The sequence below is a fragment of the Salvelinus sp. IW2-2015 genome, unplaced genomic scaffold (genome assembly GCF_002910315.2).
Source record: "Salvelinus sp. IW2-2015 unplaced genomic scaffold, ASM291031v2 Un_scaffold1377, whole genome shotgun sequence".
Classification (NCBI taxonomy): Eukaryota; Metazoa; Chordata; class Actinopteri; order Salmoniformes; family Salmonidae; genus Salvelinus; species Salvelinus sp. IW2-2015.
The window spans coordinates 2,689-20,729 of NW_019942867.1; the positions used below are offsets into that span (position 1 = coordinate 2,689).

At 45.5% G+C, this 18,041-nt stretch overlaps 1 protein-coding gene across 1 annotated transcript; it reads right to left on the minus strand.

The window, feature by feature from the left end:
- Nucleotides 1–2,879: 2,879 nt before the first annotated feature.
- LOC112070602 (protein TANC2-like) lies at nucleotides 2,880–11,478 on the minus strand. The gene is made up of 5 exons (XM_024138021.2): nucleotides 11,360–11,478; nucleotides 10,717–10,811; nucleotides 5,682–5,827; nucleotides 3,599–3,794; nucleotides 2,880–3,229 (listed from the first exon to the last, which is right to left on the minus strand). The coding sequence occupies exons 1-5, from the start codon at nucleotides 11,476–11,478 to the stop codon at nucleotides 2,880–2,882; spliced, it is 906 nt and encodes a 301-aa protein (XP_023993789.2).
- Between the last annotated feature and the right edge of the window lie 6,563 nt (nucleotides 11,479–18,041).

The following is an 18,041-nucleotide window of genomic DNA, read 5'->3' on the forward strand; positions in this document are numbered from 1 at the left end:
AGGTCACATTATTCAAAATAGCAATTAGAAATATTCACTTTACCTTTGATGATCTTCATCAGAATGCACTCCCAGGCAATCGCAGTTCCACAATAAAAATGCTTGTTTGTTCGATAATTGTCCCTTATTTATGTCCATTATGTCAATAGCTTCTTTGTTAGGGGAGTTTGGTAAAACAATCCAAAAAAGCGCGATCTGGTCCAGTTGGACGAAACGTTCAAAAAGTTAGTAGTTACATGGTCGAAGAAACTTAATTCAGAACTAAAGTATAGAATCAATCTTAGGATGTTTATATCATGAAACCACGTTCGAGAAGACGGTTTGACATTAGTGGAAGCCTTAGGAAGTGAAAAATAACCCATATCCCCACTGTGTATATCGATAGGGGTTATTCAAAACGTAACAAAACCTCATAATTTCCCATTCTGTTTGGATTTTCTCAGGTTTTGCCTGCATATGAGTTCTGTTATAACTCAAGACATCATCAAACAGATTTTTTAAGAACTTCAAGAGTGTTTTCTATCAATACTAATAATTAATATGCATAATATTTGAGCATCTGGGACAGAGTGGAGGCAGTTCACTATGGGCATCGCTATTCATCCAAAAGTGAAAATGCGCCCCCCTATCCCCAACAAGTTAAAGTGGACTATGCCCTAGATGATTAACATCAAGCGAGTAGCAGCTGTGTAGAAGAGGGGGGGGAAATGCAAATAGTCTGGGTTGGACATTTGATTAGATGTCAGGAAGTTTTATGGCTGGGGTAGAAGCTGTTTTAGAAACCTTTTGGACCTTGACTTGGCACTCTGGTACCGTTGCCGTGCGGTAGCAGAAGAGAACAAGTCTGTAACTAGGGGCTGAGTCTTTGCAATTTCTAGGTCTGCCTCAGACACCGCCTGGTATAGAGGTTCCTGGCTGGACAGAAGCTTGGCCCAGTGGGACCGTTACTGGGCCGTAATGCAATTACCCTCTATAGTGTTTGCGGTCGGAAGGCCGAGCAGTTAGCCATCTTAGCAGTGATCAACCTGTTAGGATGCTCTCGAGGTGCAGCGCTAGACTTTTGAGGATACTGGAGGGACCCATGACAAATCTTTTCTCTCCTGAGGGGGAATAGGTTTTGGTCGTGCCCTCTTCACGACTGTTTTAGTGTGCTTGAAGCGCAGGCAGGTAGCCTGAGTGGGTTAGAACATTGGCCATACCGAAAGGTTGCTAACGAAAAGCCATATGTCGTTCTGCCCCTGAACAAGGCAGTTAACCCACTGTTGCACTCTAGGCCGCATTGTAAATAATAATTTGTTCTTAGATGAACTTGCCTAGCTAAATAATAATACGTTTTTTAAAAGTTAGTTTGTTGGTGTGTGGACACCAAGGCACTTGAAAGCTCTCAACCTGCCTCACTGCAGCCCCGCGATGAGAATGGGGGCGTGCCCGTCCTCTTTTCTGTAGTCCAAATCATCTCCTTTTTTTGTTCTTGATCACATTGAGAGAGGTTGTTGTTCCCTGGCACCACACGGCCAGGTCTCTTGACCTCCCTCCTATAAGGCTTGTCTCGTCCGTTTGGATCACTGTTGTCATCTGCAAAACTTTTTATTTTTTTATTTTTTTGATTTTTTTTATTTTATTTTATCCCCTTTCTCCCCAAATTTTCGTGGTATCAATCGTAGTAATACTATCTTGTTTCTCATCGCTACACTCCCGTAAACGGGCTTCGGGAGAGACGAAGGTCGAAAGCCATGCTGTCCTCCGAAGCACAACCCACCAAGCCGCCTGCTTCTTTAACAACAGCGCGCCTCCAACCGGAAAGCCAGCCCGCACAATGTGGTCGGAGGAAACACCGTGCCCCCTCCGTCTCTCCCCCCAGTCACCAGAGGGACTATGCCCATGGCTTTGATGTTTCAGTGCTGCCTGGGCCAAGCCTCTCCATGCCCGGTTTATCCTCCCTCCTTTTCCCTATCCATCTTTCTTACGCAGACTCCCCTCTCTCTCTACTAAACTAATGTTGCTCATTCCTTCCATCTTACTGATGACTGGAATCTATGCCACACATTCTCCCCTTCTCTCCTATATSCGTTTGTCTTTKTTCCTTTTCCTCTTTCTCCTTTGATCAGTGTCCYCCCTACTGTATATCCRTCTGCTGGTAGCCCTTTCTCTCTTTATTCCTCTATCAGTTTGTCTCCCTCTCTTTACATCTCTATTCCTTTCCCTTTCTCTCTCCTATATCAGTCGCCTCCCCCATTCTCCCACCATGCCCAGCTTTCTTCCCTGACTCTTCAATAATCTTTGTTTGCACTCCTCTCAGTGGCCTCTTAGAGGGCATGTGTCAGAAGTCAAAAGAAAAAGGCCAAACAACGTAAACCCCTGTATGATCGATCCCTTAAACACTGCTAGCCCAGCTCCATTCATCCCACTGGATAGGCCAAGTCAGAGGTGAGGAGCTACAGGCTTTTTTAGAACCAGCTTGCTATGCTGCTTTTATATGCCCTGACATAAAGAGGACATTGAAAACACATGTTTGAACACTTTTAGGGGGATCTGTGGGGCTTTCCTCACCCTGAAGGAATGTTTTACCCTGGCATCCGCGGTATTCACCCCCCACCCCCAGGTACTGTGAGAATATTAACGTTCCCTATTCCCATTAAAGTTAATGTCGGAGGTGCACAGGGGGTTAAATAAGAGCACCTAAATGAGGTGGGAACACTCAGTCAGTCTCAGATGCTGAGAAGGGGGTCAATTCCAACTTGGTAACTAGATATCACACATTTATGAAAGTAATATAGCCAAACCCTATAAGGATTTTCAATTAATTTTCAGGTCATTGTCTGAATGGAAATTTATATAGAACAGACCAAAACTTCCAAAGGGTAATGAATCTCCTACCTTTAGCGGCACTTGTGTGCTACTTTGGCGTAAAAGTGTGCAATGAAATGTGGTAAACAAATAGACAAGAGGTGTGGCTGGCACAGTGACTCACCTGCCACAGAGTTGGGCCGGGGCATGAGGTAGAGGGGGATGGAGTGGGCAGAATGGGAGGAGTGGGCCGTCTCCAGGCTCCTCTCTGGGATCTTGTTCAGGCTGTAGGTGGAGGCAGCCATGTTCTCATCCACGCGGTACAGGAACGAGTCTGTGCCCGAACACTTCTGGGTCTGCCACAGCTTCAGGCTACCCCGCGAGCCGTCCCCGTGCTTCCCCCCACCCCGGTCAGCATTCTCAGAGTAGCTGGTCAGYGTGGCTGTCAGATAAAAGGTAGTTTAGACAAATATAWGCMGTGTTASAGTTCTTTAGAGACTCTGCTTAGTTTAAAACTGATTAAGGCCCATGGAGCAAGGCAAGTTTACTCTTCATTCAATAACACACCTCAAAGTAAATGTTATAACAATAAGAAAATCTCCCAACAGTAGAGCCCATAAGGATATAAAGCAAACATATTTAAATGCAGCTAATCCCATCACCTGGCTTTTCCAAAATGTAAAGAATTAAAACATGAGTATATCAAATTGTTACAGAAAACATGGCTTTCAGTGTAAACGTTTGGCATGCCAGGAAATACATGGGAAACATTACATAACTTCCACAAAATAAGTGAGCGTCTGTCCCTCACCGATGATGCCGCTGTCCCTGCTCTCCAGGGTGGAGGTGGGGCTGGTGATGGAACCATAGGCGCAGTCTCCGGAGGCGTGGTTCCCGGAGGCCCCTCCGGGGGGCAGCGTGGAGCAGGGGCTGCCTGCAGGGGGGGAGGCTGTGCTGCTGGCCAGGCTGGAGCAGGGGCTGATCCGCTGGGTCACTGACATCATGCCCTGGTAGGGAGGGAGGAAGGGTCAGGTCTATACTGAAGTACAGTGATACACCGGACTGCATCAACCCATGAGAAATGATCAGGTAAATTAGCCATGATTAAATGATGATAAGGCACAACCAGTTGACATATCACATGTACAAAGTAGCCTACACACACATGTGCACCCACACGCACGCACACACCATAGACCGACAAGACGAGAAAGAATGCTAGGATCAGCAATCATTGATACAGTCCTTGCCTGCCATATTATTCCAGTGCATGTGTAACCGTAGAGTCATCTCTTTTTAATATCTTTTGATGACTCATGCAATTATTTTCATGAGTGAACTATTTTTTGCAATATAATGAATTCTAATTCAGTAGAATATCAATACGTTTAGTGAGCCACGCAAGTAGAATAGATCCAGTTATACTTTGATCTATTGAGCAGGGGCAGGGAGAGAGAGAGGCAGGCCTACCTCCGGGCATGCTGGATTCTTATTCCAGACAATCTGTTCATCAATTATCCATGGCCCTGGCTCTAAACGAAAAACGAATTGATTTGGACAGTCATTTGAAAATAAATCGGGAGATTAGTCAGAATAGCATAGAAATACACAGAAGTGGCCGGGAGACCAGGATATGAGCAGAGGTGTGAGTGACTTCTTAGGGAAGGTTTGGCGCAAGACAGAGGGCATCCAAGTGTGGAATGCTCCTTGGTCATGATAACAACTCTGTTGTGATTCGGATGTGTTTAAGGGAGGCGCCGTAGACATGAATATAGAACGGGAGGTTCCCGCCTACCTAGCCTACCCAGACTGCATCTGCTTGCGCGGGAGTGGCAGGCATCTAAACTGGGACTTGAGAAAACCAGGGCTGGGTTTTTGTTACCACTGCAGTTTGGCACGAAAGACCGAACCAAAGGCATACTGCTGAGCTGTGTAGAACAAGGGGTGCATCTCAATAGTCTAAACAAGCTCTCCTCTCCTTGTCTCCTTCCACTCACCTCAACAGATCAGAAAGACCGACAAAGGCAAAATGGGCCAGAGTCAGATCATTGCTGATGAAGGACACCAGAGGTGGAAGGCACTAGTTAAGATGCACCCAATGTGTGAAGTTTGGAAAAGTGGGTCAGGATTTAAGGGGGAGTCGATCCAGCACCATTGGATAGGCCTCTGTGGAGGCACACTGCTTAGACAAGAGAATGTGGCATGCGGCGGGCAGTTTTCACGACCGAGGTAGCGGGTTACCTTCCCCTGCCCTGTGTCACGGTCTGTTGGTTCTGCTCTGCAGGAGTAAAGGAGAGCCTAGCGTCCCTCACTCCGAGCTAGGTTATCCATAACTCACAGGATTGATCTTTACAAACAGGCCAGATCTTCACAAACATCTTCTGAGCCAGCGCATACTGGTGTCAGGGGCCATTGAGTTTGCCATAAACAAATGACGTAATCTACAAAATGGTCCACTTGGTTCCGATGCTTAAGAGGCCTTGGAAAGTGATCTGCACATCCCACTGATTTGGGGTGTGCTTCTATAGCTGTGGGGCCCTTATAAGCTGGACCACATTGTGTGCTGGCCACCTACAATAGTGACTATTGGAGTACCACTCATCTAGGGGAAAGCCTGTACTTTGTATCCTGATGCCATGATGGGTCTTCAAAGACGCCAAAGTATTGACAAACTAATAATAATATACTGTAACAGTGCATGACAGAAGGGTGTGTAACCTACCTGTCTGTGGTCGTGTTCGTCCATGCTCTTACTGTACTGTAGTGTGTGTGTGTGTGTAGTATGTGTAGTGTGCGTGTGTGTAACCTACCTGTCTGTGGTCGTGTTCGTCCATGCTCTTACTGTACTGTAGTGTGTGTGTGTAGTGTGTGTAGTGTGCGTGTGTGTAACCTACCTGGCTGTCGTGGTCGTCCATGTCGTACTGTGAGCCCGGCTGTCCCTCGTTCATCTTGTCTCCCAGTAGGAAGCCCAGGCGCGTCATCAGGGTGTTGGCTGCCTCGTCCACAGAGGGAGGGGGGCCCAGCTCCTGGCTCTCCTCACCTGGAGGGATGGAGGGAGAGATGGAGATGGGGAGGGAGAGCGAGAAAGGATTCAGGTCAACACCGCAGTACAGCGGTGTATGTATTGAATATGTATTGAACTGCAGCAGATTAAGCCTGAGGGGATCAATTCTCAATCCAGAACCATAATGAGGCAACCCCTTAATCTAGTCAAAGAGCCGTTGGCTTGCTCTCAGTTTAGTTGAATTGAAAGAATCATGTGCACTGCTCAACCACCAAAGACAACCACCAAATCTCTCACCACAAAACACACATAACTTAGAGATTAATGTACAGAGCTCGTAACAATTCCCCCAGACACAACACTACAGTTCCTACAACAAATCCCCTTGGAGGAAGTTCCTGTCCCTTACACACCCTGGCGATCAATCTGTCCTTCACAAAAAATGTAAGCTATCCCACAATCCCCTGCGGGAGGACGTCGGGTGGACTGTACATCGATCCTACAGTATGTGAGAAGCAGAGGGATGGAACGAGGTGAACACAGCGTTGGGGAGAGCAAACTGGCTCTGGGACACTGAGGGAGACCGGAATAAACAGGGGAGGGCTTGGAAGGATTAAGAACCCATTTCTATTATTCAGACCAGGACCCCTCAACAAAAATAAGTCTGGGAGATGACTTCATTTCGCCTCACTGTTAAGGGGTCGGTCATGAGCATTCCAAGCACAATGTCTGCCACGTATTAGTAGCTTGTGTTCAAGTAGGAGCTGTCCCTGCTTCAATATCCCCCTCTTTCACGTCTCTTAATGCTAAGGACAATCTGGCTAATCTTCTTGATTAAACAGCATGTTCATATTACAACAGGCAATCAAGTTAATCAAGCTACTGGAATGCTCCGAGCATGTGCTTAATCCTCTGTGATGTTATTTAACTAGCTGACAGGTGTATTAGCATAAACAAGCGTCAGTGTAGTCTGCACTCCGAGCCAATAGAAAACCCTAGAACGGCTCTCATCATCACTACGTGTTTAGCACCCTAATGAGGCAGCAGTCAGTCCAACACAAAGACGGCAGATGGGAGAGGACCAACGCCCCGTCTCATTGAAGGAGTGGAGCGGAGAGAAAGAAGGAAGAGAAAGAGAGGAGTAGGCGAGGTGACACTTTTTCTGCTCCTCTGACAGACATGTTGTTGGTCCTATGGGCAGGTCAAAGGAAGTAGCGGAAACCAATAAAAACAGGAGACGGCCATCTGGACACCTGGTCCGTTTGACCTGTGGCCACCAGCCACCGCCCTTACACCACCACAGACCATACATTTGTATCAATGGAGACAACCCTGCGTGTCGACTACTCCGCTGTGTCAATATAAAAACCCTCAACAATGGGCACACATGGCAACAGACAGACAGGCACTTGTTATTCTAAAGGCTCATCATAGTACTGTCACTGTTGGAACACACACCTACACGCACACACACTGGCTATAAAATGGCTGATTAGTCACTTATGCCTAAGAGAGGGATATGGCACCACAGCTGAGAAAAGAGACTGCATAGAATCATTGATCTTCATTTTAATGTATTCTCTCGACCTAAATATGCCAACTACAAGCACATAAAAAATAGAACAGCTCTTTAGAGATGATCTTTTCTTTCAGAACACGTGACCCTAAAAATGGCACAGAATTGTTATAATAAACACATACAAATCCTGACACTACTGTATGATCACAGCTATCGTTCACCAGGATGAAACATATGGACCTGAAAAAGAAGCACGTACATTACAGTGCTCTGGTGGGTCTCCTTTCTCTCCCTCACGCCACAGAATCTCACCCTGCTGAAGGAGTACAATAATGCAGATGGTCGTCATGGGAACTATCAGTGCACTACGGAATGTTCTCGAGGGCGTCTGACTCTTTCTTTCCATCTCTAGCCCTTTCGCACCGGCTCTCAAGATCTCTTTCTTTGTCTTTCTTCCACTGGTGGACTATAATTACTGCTGGATCCACTGACACCATTATGACAGTAAATCTCTACAAGGCACATGGCTGGAAAATGTTGTTCATCAAACATGTCTGTTCAGAGGTTTCTCAAGCAGTATCAGCCGCTAACAATGACATTCTTTATAGCTGAATAGCGTTGGATCCTTACTAGAACAGAAAAGAGCACAAGCATAACAGTTGAGACTTAATGTCCGCCCCTAGAACAGAAGAGACACACACATGAACACACATCTATACTAGAGTGCGCTGTTAACCCCTCCTGGAGAGAGATGTAGACAGTGGCCATTAAATAGGTCAGACTGGCTGCAGGGGGCTGGAGACTGACGGGGGTTAGAGGTGGGGGGTAATTTCAGCAACAKGAATTTTAAMAGGAGAGCAGGGGAGGTGGATGGATTTATGACCAACAGGTTATCCCTGTTTGAATGACCCCTGTTGCATTCATCTGCCAAGGAAAACACTGTTACAGTGGTCCCGAGAACACACTGCAGACTGGAACTAGCTTGTTCTGGGAAGTTTAGGCCAAGCTTGGGTCACTGCAAGAAACCTCAGAAATGGCAATATAGTGCATTGTCAGACAGAACCCATCCTCGTGAGCTTCCCAACATTGTGCTAACTAGTGACTGGCCATGTCTGTAGTAAAAGGAGTTGGACAGCGGAGGGTCACAACAGCTAAATTAACTATGTTCTGTTGGTCTGCCATGACGCCTACCTTTTCCTCACTAGTTAATCCAAACAATAACAGCAGTAGCATCTCCTCAGCTCAGATGTTAAAGTCATTCCACTCTGGGATACAAGACCCATGGGGACCCCTCGTAAACATCCCAAAGTACCTTGGTCCCCACCTCCTCCATCTCCCAGCAAGCTCTACTCTAACCAAGCATGGTTCCCGTAAGAGACACCGTTAATTATTTGTTTGTGTTTACGGCAACAAAAAAAACCATCAGTTAGGTTGAGGAAACCTCATGCCTTCTCTCTCAGCAGCTGTAATGCGCAACGGTCTCAAAACAGGAGAGGCGATAGCAATTGGCTAAGTGGTTTTTGAGTGACGGCATATTAACCAATGACTGATTTGATATCAAAGCTGGCAGAGGAGGTCAGGCTTCAACCCCAACATTTGAATGGCAAAGCCCYTGGAAAGTAGACCCCTCCTTCCAAGGCCAGTAGTGACAAAGCCTTTTGAAACAGCATGTGAAAAAAAGCTTACGTTGCACTGAAATAGAACACCCCACCACACAGCAGTGCATTTAATAGCTACAGAACGCTGACTGACGCTAGGAACCCTTAATCTAATAATTTTATTATCATTCCTAAGGCACTGACACATTGTTTCCAACTCCTCTGGAGTAGGTTCCCAATGCTTAGCAATCATTACTGTACTTCTACAAATCACAACTATCTTGTAACGCAACTGAATAAAAAAGAAGAAGAATTGTATTGAAAATGAAATGCCATCATAGGTAGCAGTTTGAGTGGCGGGTCATCTTAACAACACATAGTGAACTTGTTGGCAGGTCACCCATTGTTTGGATTACAATTTTGGTGGAGAGTCGGAGTTGATATTTTATTTTTAAGACAGACAGACGCAGACAGAGAGAGACAGACTTATAGGGGAGGTAAGATCACAGTGCCCGTAAGCGCTATGCTCCGAAAGTACATGTCCGAAAATAAGTCAGCAAGCTGGTTTGAGTTAGTGGAGCTGCACAGAGTGGAGTGGCTTCAGAGGTTATGGGGGTGGAAGAGAGACAAGGCTGGGAGATGAATGAGATGGGTCTATCTGTATGGAGATCCAGGAATAAATACCCTCAACATATGTTGGAGACAGTATTAAAAGCAGTTGTGGCGACAGTAACTTGAGCAATTAAACAATTAAATGCTGCACTTCCTGTGCCAGCAAGAGTTAACAAACCACCTATCATTTGTTTACAGTCATCTGTGTTACAGTTAAATTGTGTACTCAATATCGCACAAATGAACTGAAATTACATAAAATCTCAGTTCAATACAACATTCTTCCTTCTCTAGAGACACTATCCGAATTTTTTATTTTTTTTCTCTCTCTCTGAACACCATTTATGCTGTGATCTCCCTCCATTTATGTCTCCACATCTCCAACTAAATATCCCTTAATCGAGACGGATGACACCTCAGCCATGCCTCTGATCCATCTCTCATCGTGACACACACTCCACACAGAGGCATTCCAATGGATCAAATGTAATGAGCTGACAGAGGAAATAATGACGGAGGTCAAATATATGTTTATTACAGACAGATGCGATGCCTCCTCATCATCCACACCCTCCTGTCTCTCACTGATACCTTGCTCTGGTGAGGGGAGGAACGAGGCCTACGAACTACAGAACACAGTGAGCGGTTATTAGTCAAACGTGCTGTCAATCATTGAGTATTACTATGGATCGTCTAATGGAGTCAGGTGGGGAGAGAGAGAAAGAAGAGCTTTGAATGAGCTGCGATGGACAATGAGACAGCGATTGTCCTCATTCAATAACTCTCCTCTTCTTCCCTGTATTCTCACCTCCTCCTTCTCTGTCCATTTCTTGTCCATCACTTCCTCCAGTGTGGCCTGTCTCAATGCGAGGCAGCTCTGAGGTGTGCCCATGGGACAAACAGCAGATATCCAACAACAATCTCCGGAGTAACGAGGAGGCATGACCGACTCCTGCTGCCATAGCGTCGCCTCCACAACCCTGTTCCCGGTGCCGCCGCAAACACTTTTGTCGCGAACACCTCACCCCTGTGCGGACACACGTCTTCCTCATTGACGCGGTGCAATCCATGATAGGTAAGAGTGTTGTACCACCTCAATGAGCGCAAAAGCAGCCCTTGCTAAAATGGGTCTGTATAGTTCCAGTAGTCTGATGTAAAATGAGCTGGGCTGCTTTGTCCTGGTTCTTTTTTCCTACATTGGAGCTGGGACAGGACGGTGGAGGGGGGAGGCGAGGCCTGCGCTGGCGGTTTGGTTGTTCTGTAAGGCTTCAGAGAATACCACTGGCTGAGACTTCAACAGAAATCATAAGGAGTCTGAAAGGGTTGGAGTCCAAACACCACAGAGCAAGGGAAGAAAGGAGGGAGAGCGAGAGGGAGGGGGGCCAGCGAGAAACCACCAAACTCATTCAGCGACCTCAGCATTGCTCTCTGCCTTTCTTTATGAAAAAGTGCTGTTAAAGTTGGGAGAAGCATCGCACACGCGCTCTCTCACTCAGACAGATCAGGTCCTGACAGACCGAAGGGGTCAGGCTTACCAGAACAGTGCATATCCAGGTCAGTATTCTGGGCACAGGGAGAGGTTAACGTAGGGAGGGAAAGCTCCAATTCTGGAATGGGAGGACCCCCCCTCCAAAAATGGTCCCACAAGCACACACATACATTCACAGAGAAAGAAAGACAGACAGAAAAAGGGCAGGAAGCCACAGAGAGGAGGAGAGGGAACCACTAACCAGACAGAGACAGAGAAAGAGGGCTGGCTTGTGAAGAGGAGGACCAGAGCACAGATGGTAATGTTTATGGGAAGTGTCAACCCAGGCTGTGCAGGGGGAGGGTAGTTACTCTGTTGTTGAGTCACGGGGACGGTAAAACGAGGGGCCCAGGGTCATCACCCCTTTGACCTTGCCTCCCCGAGAGCCGTCTGCAGCGGACAAGGGGGTGTCGGAGTCAGGGTGGGTCATGTGTCACTTCTTTTAAGAGATGGTCAATCTGTCATCCCTGCATGTCTGGTAGGGTCAGTGAATGGCCTTGTCGTGTTTATGCAACAAGATACCATACCTGCTGTTTGTTAGCTTTACCAAGACATCTATCTATATTCAGCCACAACAGCTGCACTTACAGTAAGCACTGGGTGTCATCTGATGGAGTTTGCGTATGTGTATAAGTTAACACACAACACATAAGTACGGCAACTATAAATGTTGTTGCAACAAGCCTAGAGACAACTCTTGAAAACAAGTATAAAATGAGTAGGAACAGACACAGAATTCAAACAAAAATATGTTGTTTCTCTGCCCCAGGGTGGGGGTAACAAAGGGAGTAATTAGGAAACATGAAACTCAAAGTGAAAAGTTTAAGACATTTTAGTGGCAATTCAAGCATGCATTCCATTAACTGTGGTTTGAAAAACAAAAGCAACCAACTAAAGCATGTCGGTCTCTTTGACATGTGAAAAGAAAGGGGAATGCCCACAAACTATTAAGAATAGATGCTCCCTGAGTTTTAATGTAGCAGTATTCTGACCACAGCAGGTTTTTGTCCGGCTTTCACAATGTGAGAATAGTGGGAATATTTATAGATGGGACAAGTGATTACAAAGTGAGTCCTTCCACGGTTTGTTTCTTGACAAGCAGATGTGAAGACTGAGTTCACCGGGCAGCTTTTGGAGATTCCAGCCAGTACATCAAATCTTGGCCTATTATGTGGAGCTGGAGAGAGTTGAGAGACTTATAAGAGAATCACACTCTGGGCTGTGGGGAAGCTGTTTCAGACGAGAGTCATTTGGAGCGAGAGCCATGTCTTTATGACAAACACAGCTTCCTAAGAAAATGTTTAAATGGATGAGGGAATAAAACAGACAGGAATATCAGCTAATGGTCAAAGCCCGTTCTCCTTTAAGCTTCCATTGGGCAACAGTTAGGAGACATCATCCTCTCCAGAATGATACAAGACGGAAGTATTCCAGTTGTGCTATTGCAGTCCTTTCTACTCTCTTTCTAAAGTAACTGTCCAGCGTTTCCAGATTTCTATGAACTATGACCTATAATAATTCATTACAATGAGTGAAATAGTCTTCCTTCCTAAATGTTTTAACTAAGTTTGTTAAAAAGCAGCTTTCTGTGTTGGAAGGGTGTGGGTGTACCCCAACAACAGAGCGGTGTGGGCGTATACTGGTCATCAAAAATATTAATGCGAGTAGACTGCCGATTGGCCAGCTAATCCTCCTCTATGGAGGATATAGTGAGCATTTTTGAAACTGTCTGTTTGAGATACAAGTTTGAGGTGGGGTTTTTCTAATGTTTAGAAATTCAATTGATTGGACATGATTTGGAAAGGCCCTGCCAAGCCGCACTGCTTCTTGACACACTGCTCTCTTAACCTGGAAGCCAGCCGCACCAACGTGCCGGGGGAAACACTACAACTGGCGACCAAAGTCAGCGTGCATGCGCCCGACCCATCACCGGAGTCGCTAGAGCGCGATGGGAGAAGGACATCCTGGCCGGCCAAATCCTCCCCGAACAAGGACGACGCTGAGCCAATTGTGCGCCAACTCATGGGTCTCCCAGTCGCGGCTGGCTGCGACACAGCCCAGAATCGAACCTGCGTCTGTAGTAACTGTGATGCAGTGCCTTAGACCGCAGCGTCACTCGCGAGGCTCCGAATGCACTGTAAGTTAACAGAATATTAACTTTTAAAAGTCCGATTTTCACTGGACAATTACTTTAAGACATGTAGACTGTATGAATCCCTGAAAAATGATAGCGGAGTTGATCAGTGAACTCTGGAGTTTGACTGGAGATCTGCTCTTGGGTATACAACATTTCTCAAACCGTCTGTCTGCTGGGACGAGCTGTCATTCGTTACATGGGAGAACACCGCAATATGGTTTACCCCCGCCCCCCCGGGCAGGACTTCAAAGTGTTCAGAGCTCATATACTTCCATCATCCTTAGGCCAGAAAAAAGACAGTGAAATCTGGCATGAGAGCTACAGTAGTTGTCTGGGCAAGAGGAGCCACGCTCCTCAAAAGCTAACAAAGAACTATGTGCTGTTTCAAGGTCCCTTGCTTGAGTTTAGCTGGAGTTCAACTCCTTCCAGGGGTTTAAGGAGAGGTTCTGTGAGGTAAACGTTGCCAGAAAACTGATTGCAGCTTGAAGACAACATAGTCCTGTCATGTAAAAACACTACTCTTGGAGTGGGTGAGACAATTCTCCTCAGGATCCACTAAAAAGTGATACTTAACCCTCGCTTTTGAACCAACCAATGTGTTTACTGAGAGGACCGTGAAAAGGGTTACTTGTTTTCCAAGGAAGTGTCGTTCTAGGATTAAAATCATTCCTCAGGTTAGAACAGTATGGAGAAGTCTTCCTGATGGATTGGCACATTCCTCCATGCTCCACTCTAACCAACACATTTCAAGGTGACAAATCCGGTCTGTCATCTTTGCTCTCTCCTAGCTTCAAGGTCTGGCAACGACATGTGAGAAATCTGTTTAATACTCCCAAGATAACATATTTAGTGTCTATTCTCTGCAATAGCACTACCTCATTATGGCTGAAGAGCTGAAAAATCACAAAAAAGGAGATCTGAATGCCAGATGTTGCATTTCTATTTATAATGGTGAGATATTTAGAGACAGAGAATTGGGTTAAGAACCACTTTCTGGCATGCAACAACAACTTACATAAGCCCGCCGAACAGCGAATACACTGGTGCAGAGCACAAAGAGTTGAACCAGTAAACACTGGGTCGCATCACAGGCACTACTACAAAAACCACTGCTAACAATGCTACATCCTTGTTCTCTCCTGGCTATTCCTCATTGGATGGAGATGCTAACTCTGCCCGCCAGCTGTCAAGCCCAGAGAGAACCTCCCCATCGTCCCAGAACGCCAAAGGACACACCTTCTATTAAAGCTTATGCTTACCGTTCCCTTTGGTTTCCCCCAGGAACGCTCAAAGGAAGCCAATGAGAGGAAAGGAGGAGTGTGTAGGTTAGCAGGTGGGGGCAATACGAGGGGAATTAATAAGATGGTGTAAGTGCATCATGGGCGTAGAAAATCCCTCCAGGGACAGATGTGACATTTCTCTGCGGCAGCACTTTCCAGGAAGAGAAGGGGCTTTACAATACCCTCCTCTACAGGGGGCTGGGCTGTCACTATGATGGATTCATAAATCCTGCTAACGAGATTACAGAGTAAGAAAATATGTTTGTGAACGAGCGGTCTGCACAGCACGCACAGGCCCGGCCGAGAAGCGGGTCACGTGTGCAATCGTGCGTGTGTGAGAGTAGGATATTCCTTATTTGTGACTTCTATAGTCAAGACATAGTTGAGAGATGGATTAAAAAGCCAGTGTCTCTGAATAAATATGTCAGCATAGGTACATGTAGCCCAGCACATATTTTATCATATGTCGTGCATCTCTTCAATATAGCTGGGAGAGCGTGGGTTGAATCCATAATACACTCTAGGAGTAAGAGGAGTCTTGTCTTGATCATTCATTAACAGGAACTGGTGGGGTTGAATAGATTTCACAATTAGAACCTGCCATCTGCACTGGGCTACAGGATCAAATTAGCCACGAGACATGCTGAATGCCAAACCCAATGTCTTGAATCCTAAGAAACAACACTATGACAAAAACAAAGCACTTCATAAAAGCAGACGTGATGCAACTGTACCGCAAAAGCAACTCCACTTCTTTGATCTAGCATTGCTCATTCACAACGGCAGATCCCCAAAAAATGGCGGTGGTGGCCAGAAAATCTATCACAATCCCATCTACACACACCTCCGCTGTCACACGCTGACCCTTCATCTCCAAGAGGCCTGGGATGTGAGCCGCGGTAACACACGCCCCACATTCCATTACTGAGCCATTACTCGTGAGGTGGCTACGAGGTGAAGTCTCCCGCATTGGATCATCCATCAGGCTAGTTGACTGTGAGGGTCACCGCCATATTGTGTACTGGACTGTGCAACGCCATAATGGCCTCCGTAAATACAGTAGAAACACGCTCACTAGCATACATGCTACAGTACGAGATCAGCGCTAACAAGCGAGTAGTCACTAGCGCCTGCTCGGTGATAGATGGCAAGTGCAGACGATTAGTCCAATGCTATTGTTGCGGTTATTATCCAATTAGCTGGCATGCTTAGTTGGGTTGACGTACAAGAGCAACTTTCACCAGCACAAGACATTCAGCGGGAATAGCTCTGGTAGGTCATATTACAAAAACAATAACGATGGCAGGTCATATTGAACAGCCCTGGCTGGTACAATGAGAGTCATCATTTATGGGGCATTGCAGGGCTATGTAAACCGAACACAACAATAACAATAAGAAATGGATGCTGTGACAATGACATAGACGCTCTCTTAAATAGCAATAATGTTTACAGGAAACAAAGATGAAGAAAAATAATGGAAAACGGGGCAAACCTATTGTCATTTATGATTGGGCATAAATAGCACACTGTATGACTTCAATAGGACTTTAGAGGCCTGTTTCTATGGTTTTCTATCTCCAATAGGGTCCCTGGGAATACAAGAGTAAAAAGTGTCAAGTTTAAATACCAGAAAATCTACTGTGCATTTTGCAGATTTAGTTTCTACAGTGAGAAGACTAATTGAAGACTACGAAACCCTCATCGACCAAAGCAATAAGGTGAAAAATGGAAAACAGGCAATGCTCCACAACACTCTGAAATACAGTGTTAGACTGCTGAAAAAGATGACAGATGACATTGTGATAAGACCCCAGTTGGGTATGACCTCCACAGTGGCAAAATGACCAACACTAGCTAGGTTTCCATCCAATAGGTGACAGATTTTCATGCAAATATTCTAAACTCTGCATAAAAACAATATGCAAATTTTCCCACCAGAGATGTTTCCATCAAATTGACTTGTTGCAGATAAAACGCTGTGCGTGATGACGTAGCGCACATAAAAATAACTTTTGCAGTTAAATTCCCATGTAACCAATAGAAAATACAAGTTAAATGGGTTTTTATTGCATTTTATACTCTACTGATGTGTTTCCTAAAATGTGTTATATAGCGAATGTTCCCACTCTGGTTTTGGCACGTGTGCTCTAGCCATCAGCTTGCAGATACAGTGTGGGTATAGCCTACAGGATGAGATTATTATGGACCAAAGAGCTTGATTCGTTTTATTTGTCAAACGGCAGCCAATCATCGATGATCATGTCACCAGAATAAGACCCTGGATATTTATTGGAAAGAAGCATCAAGCTCACCACCTTTCACTTTCACCACCCTGTCAAGTTCATCATAACTTAACTCATCTGTAGCCTAATAAACTGCCGAGTCGTAGTGGGAGGACCACAACATATCATCGTGAGAATCCAAGTTTACTTCGATATGATGGTTATTACATAAAAATATATTTAATCCTCCATTTCTCACATAATTAACTTTACCGACACAAAAAGATCCCAGTTTGTCTAGCGTATTTTTTTTTGCCGACATTTGGAAAGTTTACTGACAAATTTATTTTCACGGCATGTACTTTACTTGCATAAAAAAGGTTGGACGTAAACCTGCTTACTGTCTGCATTTTTTGTTCTGTCTGAGCATTAGACTTTAATAAAGAGCCCATTTCTTTCTTATTAAACCTCCTTTGGGACAGTCTTCTTTACATTTGACCGTGGCCATCTGGTCAGTCCATTGCTGCCAGTAGTATGTGTCACTGTTGATACATCTGAGATGATATGGAGTAGTGGCGGAGATGCTGTAGCGTGATTAGTCTCCCTAACGAGGACTGACTGTTCGTTTACGTGTGTGAAAGAGTGACAGCTGCCCATGTCCCTGAGGGTGCCACTGACTTCCTTCCTCCGCGTGGGTTCTTCTTATGTAAGCTGTTTCCTTGACGACCGAAAGGTGCCTCAGAGTGTGTCCCGAGTTGCCATGACCGCCCACACCGGTTCTCATTGGCTTGGCTATAGGATTTCCCAGGGGAATACACCTGTGGGTTGAGGTGGTGGCTTCTCTGAATGTCTATTGACTACAGTATATTATCTTGCAAAGACCCAGACACAAGTATGTTTTCTATAAAACACACACGTACACACAGTCATAGAGAAATATACATACATAAGACATGCAACAAACATGCAATTATAACATATTCAAATAAAAATCACAGCATCTCCTCATACACTGCCCTCCAGTGTAAGAGAGAGATAGAACGAGAAGAGAAAAGCAGACTTATTGGAAGGGTTCTCACCATTTAACTAAATCCTTCCCTCAGTAAAGCTTGAGAAAATAAAACCCAAATTTCTTCCGTTCTGCATGAATTGTTGACAAACAACCCTGGGAGAGGAGGATAATCAACTTTCCATTCAAACCAATCCTCAGCTCTGAGCAGCGTCTTTCCTCTGCTCTCAAACTGAAGCCTAATTCTGTGTCCCTTCACAGATGACGTGTGACGTGGACACAGAGGGAGTGAATGAGAGAGAGGGAGAGGAGTAGAGCATGTTTAATGGCAGTCACCTGACA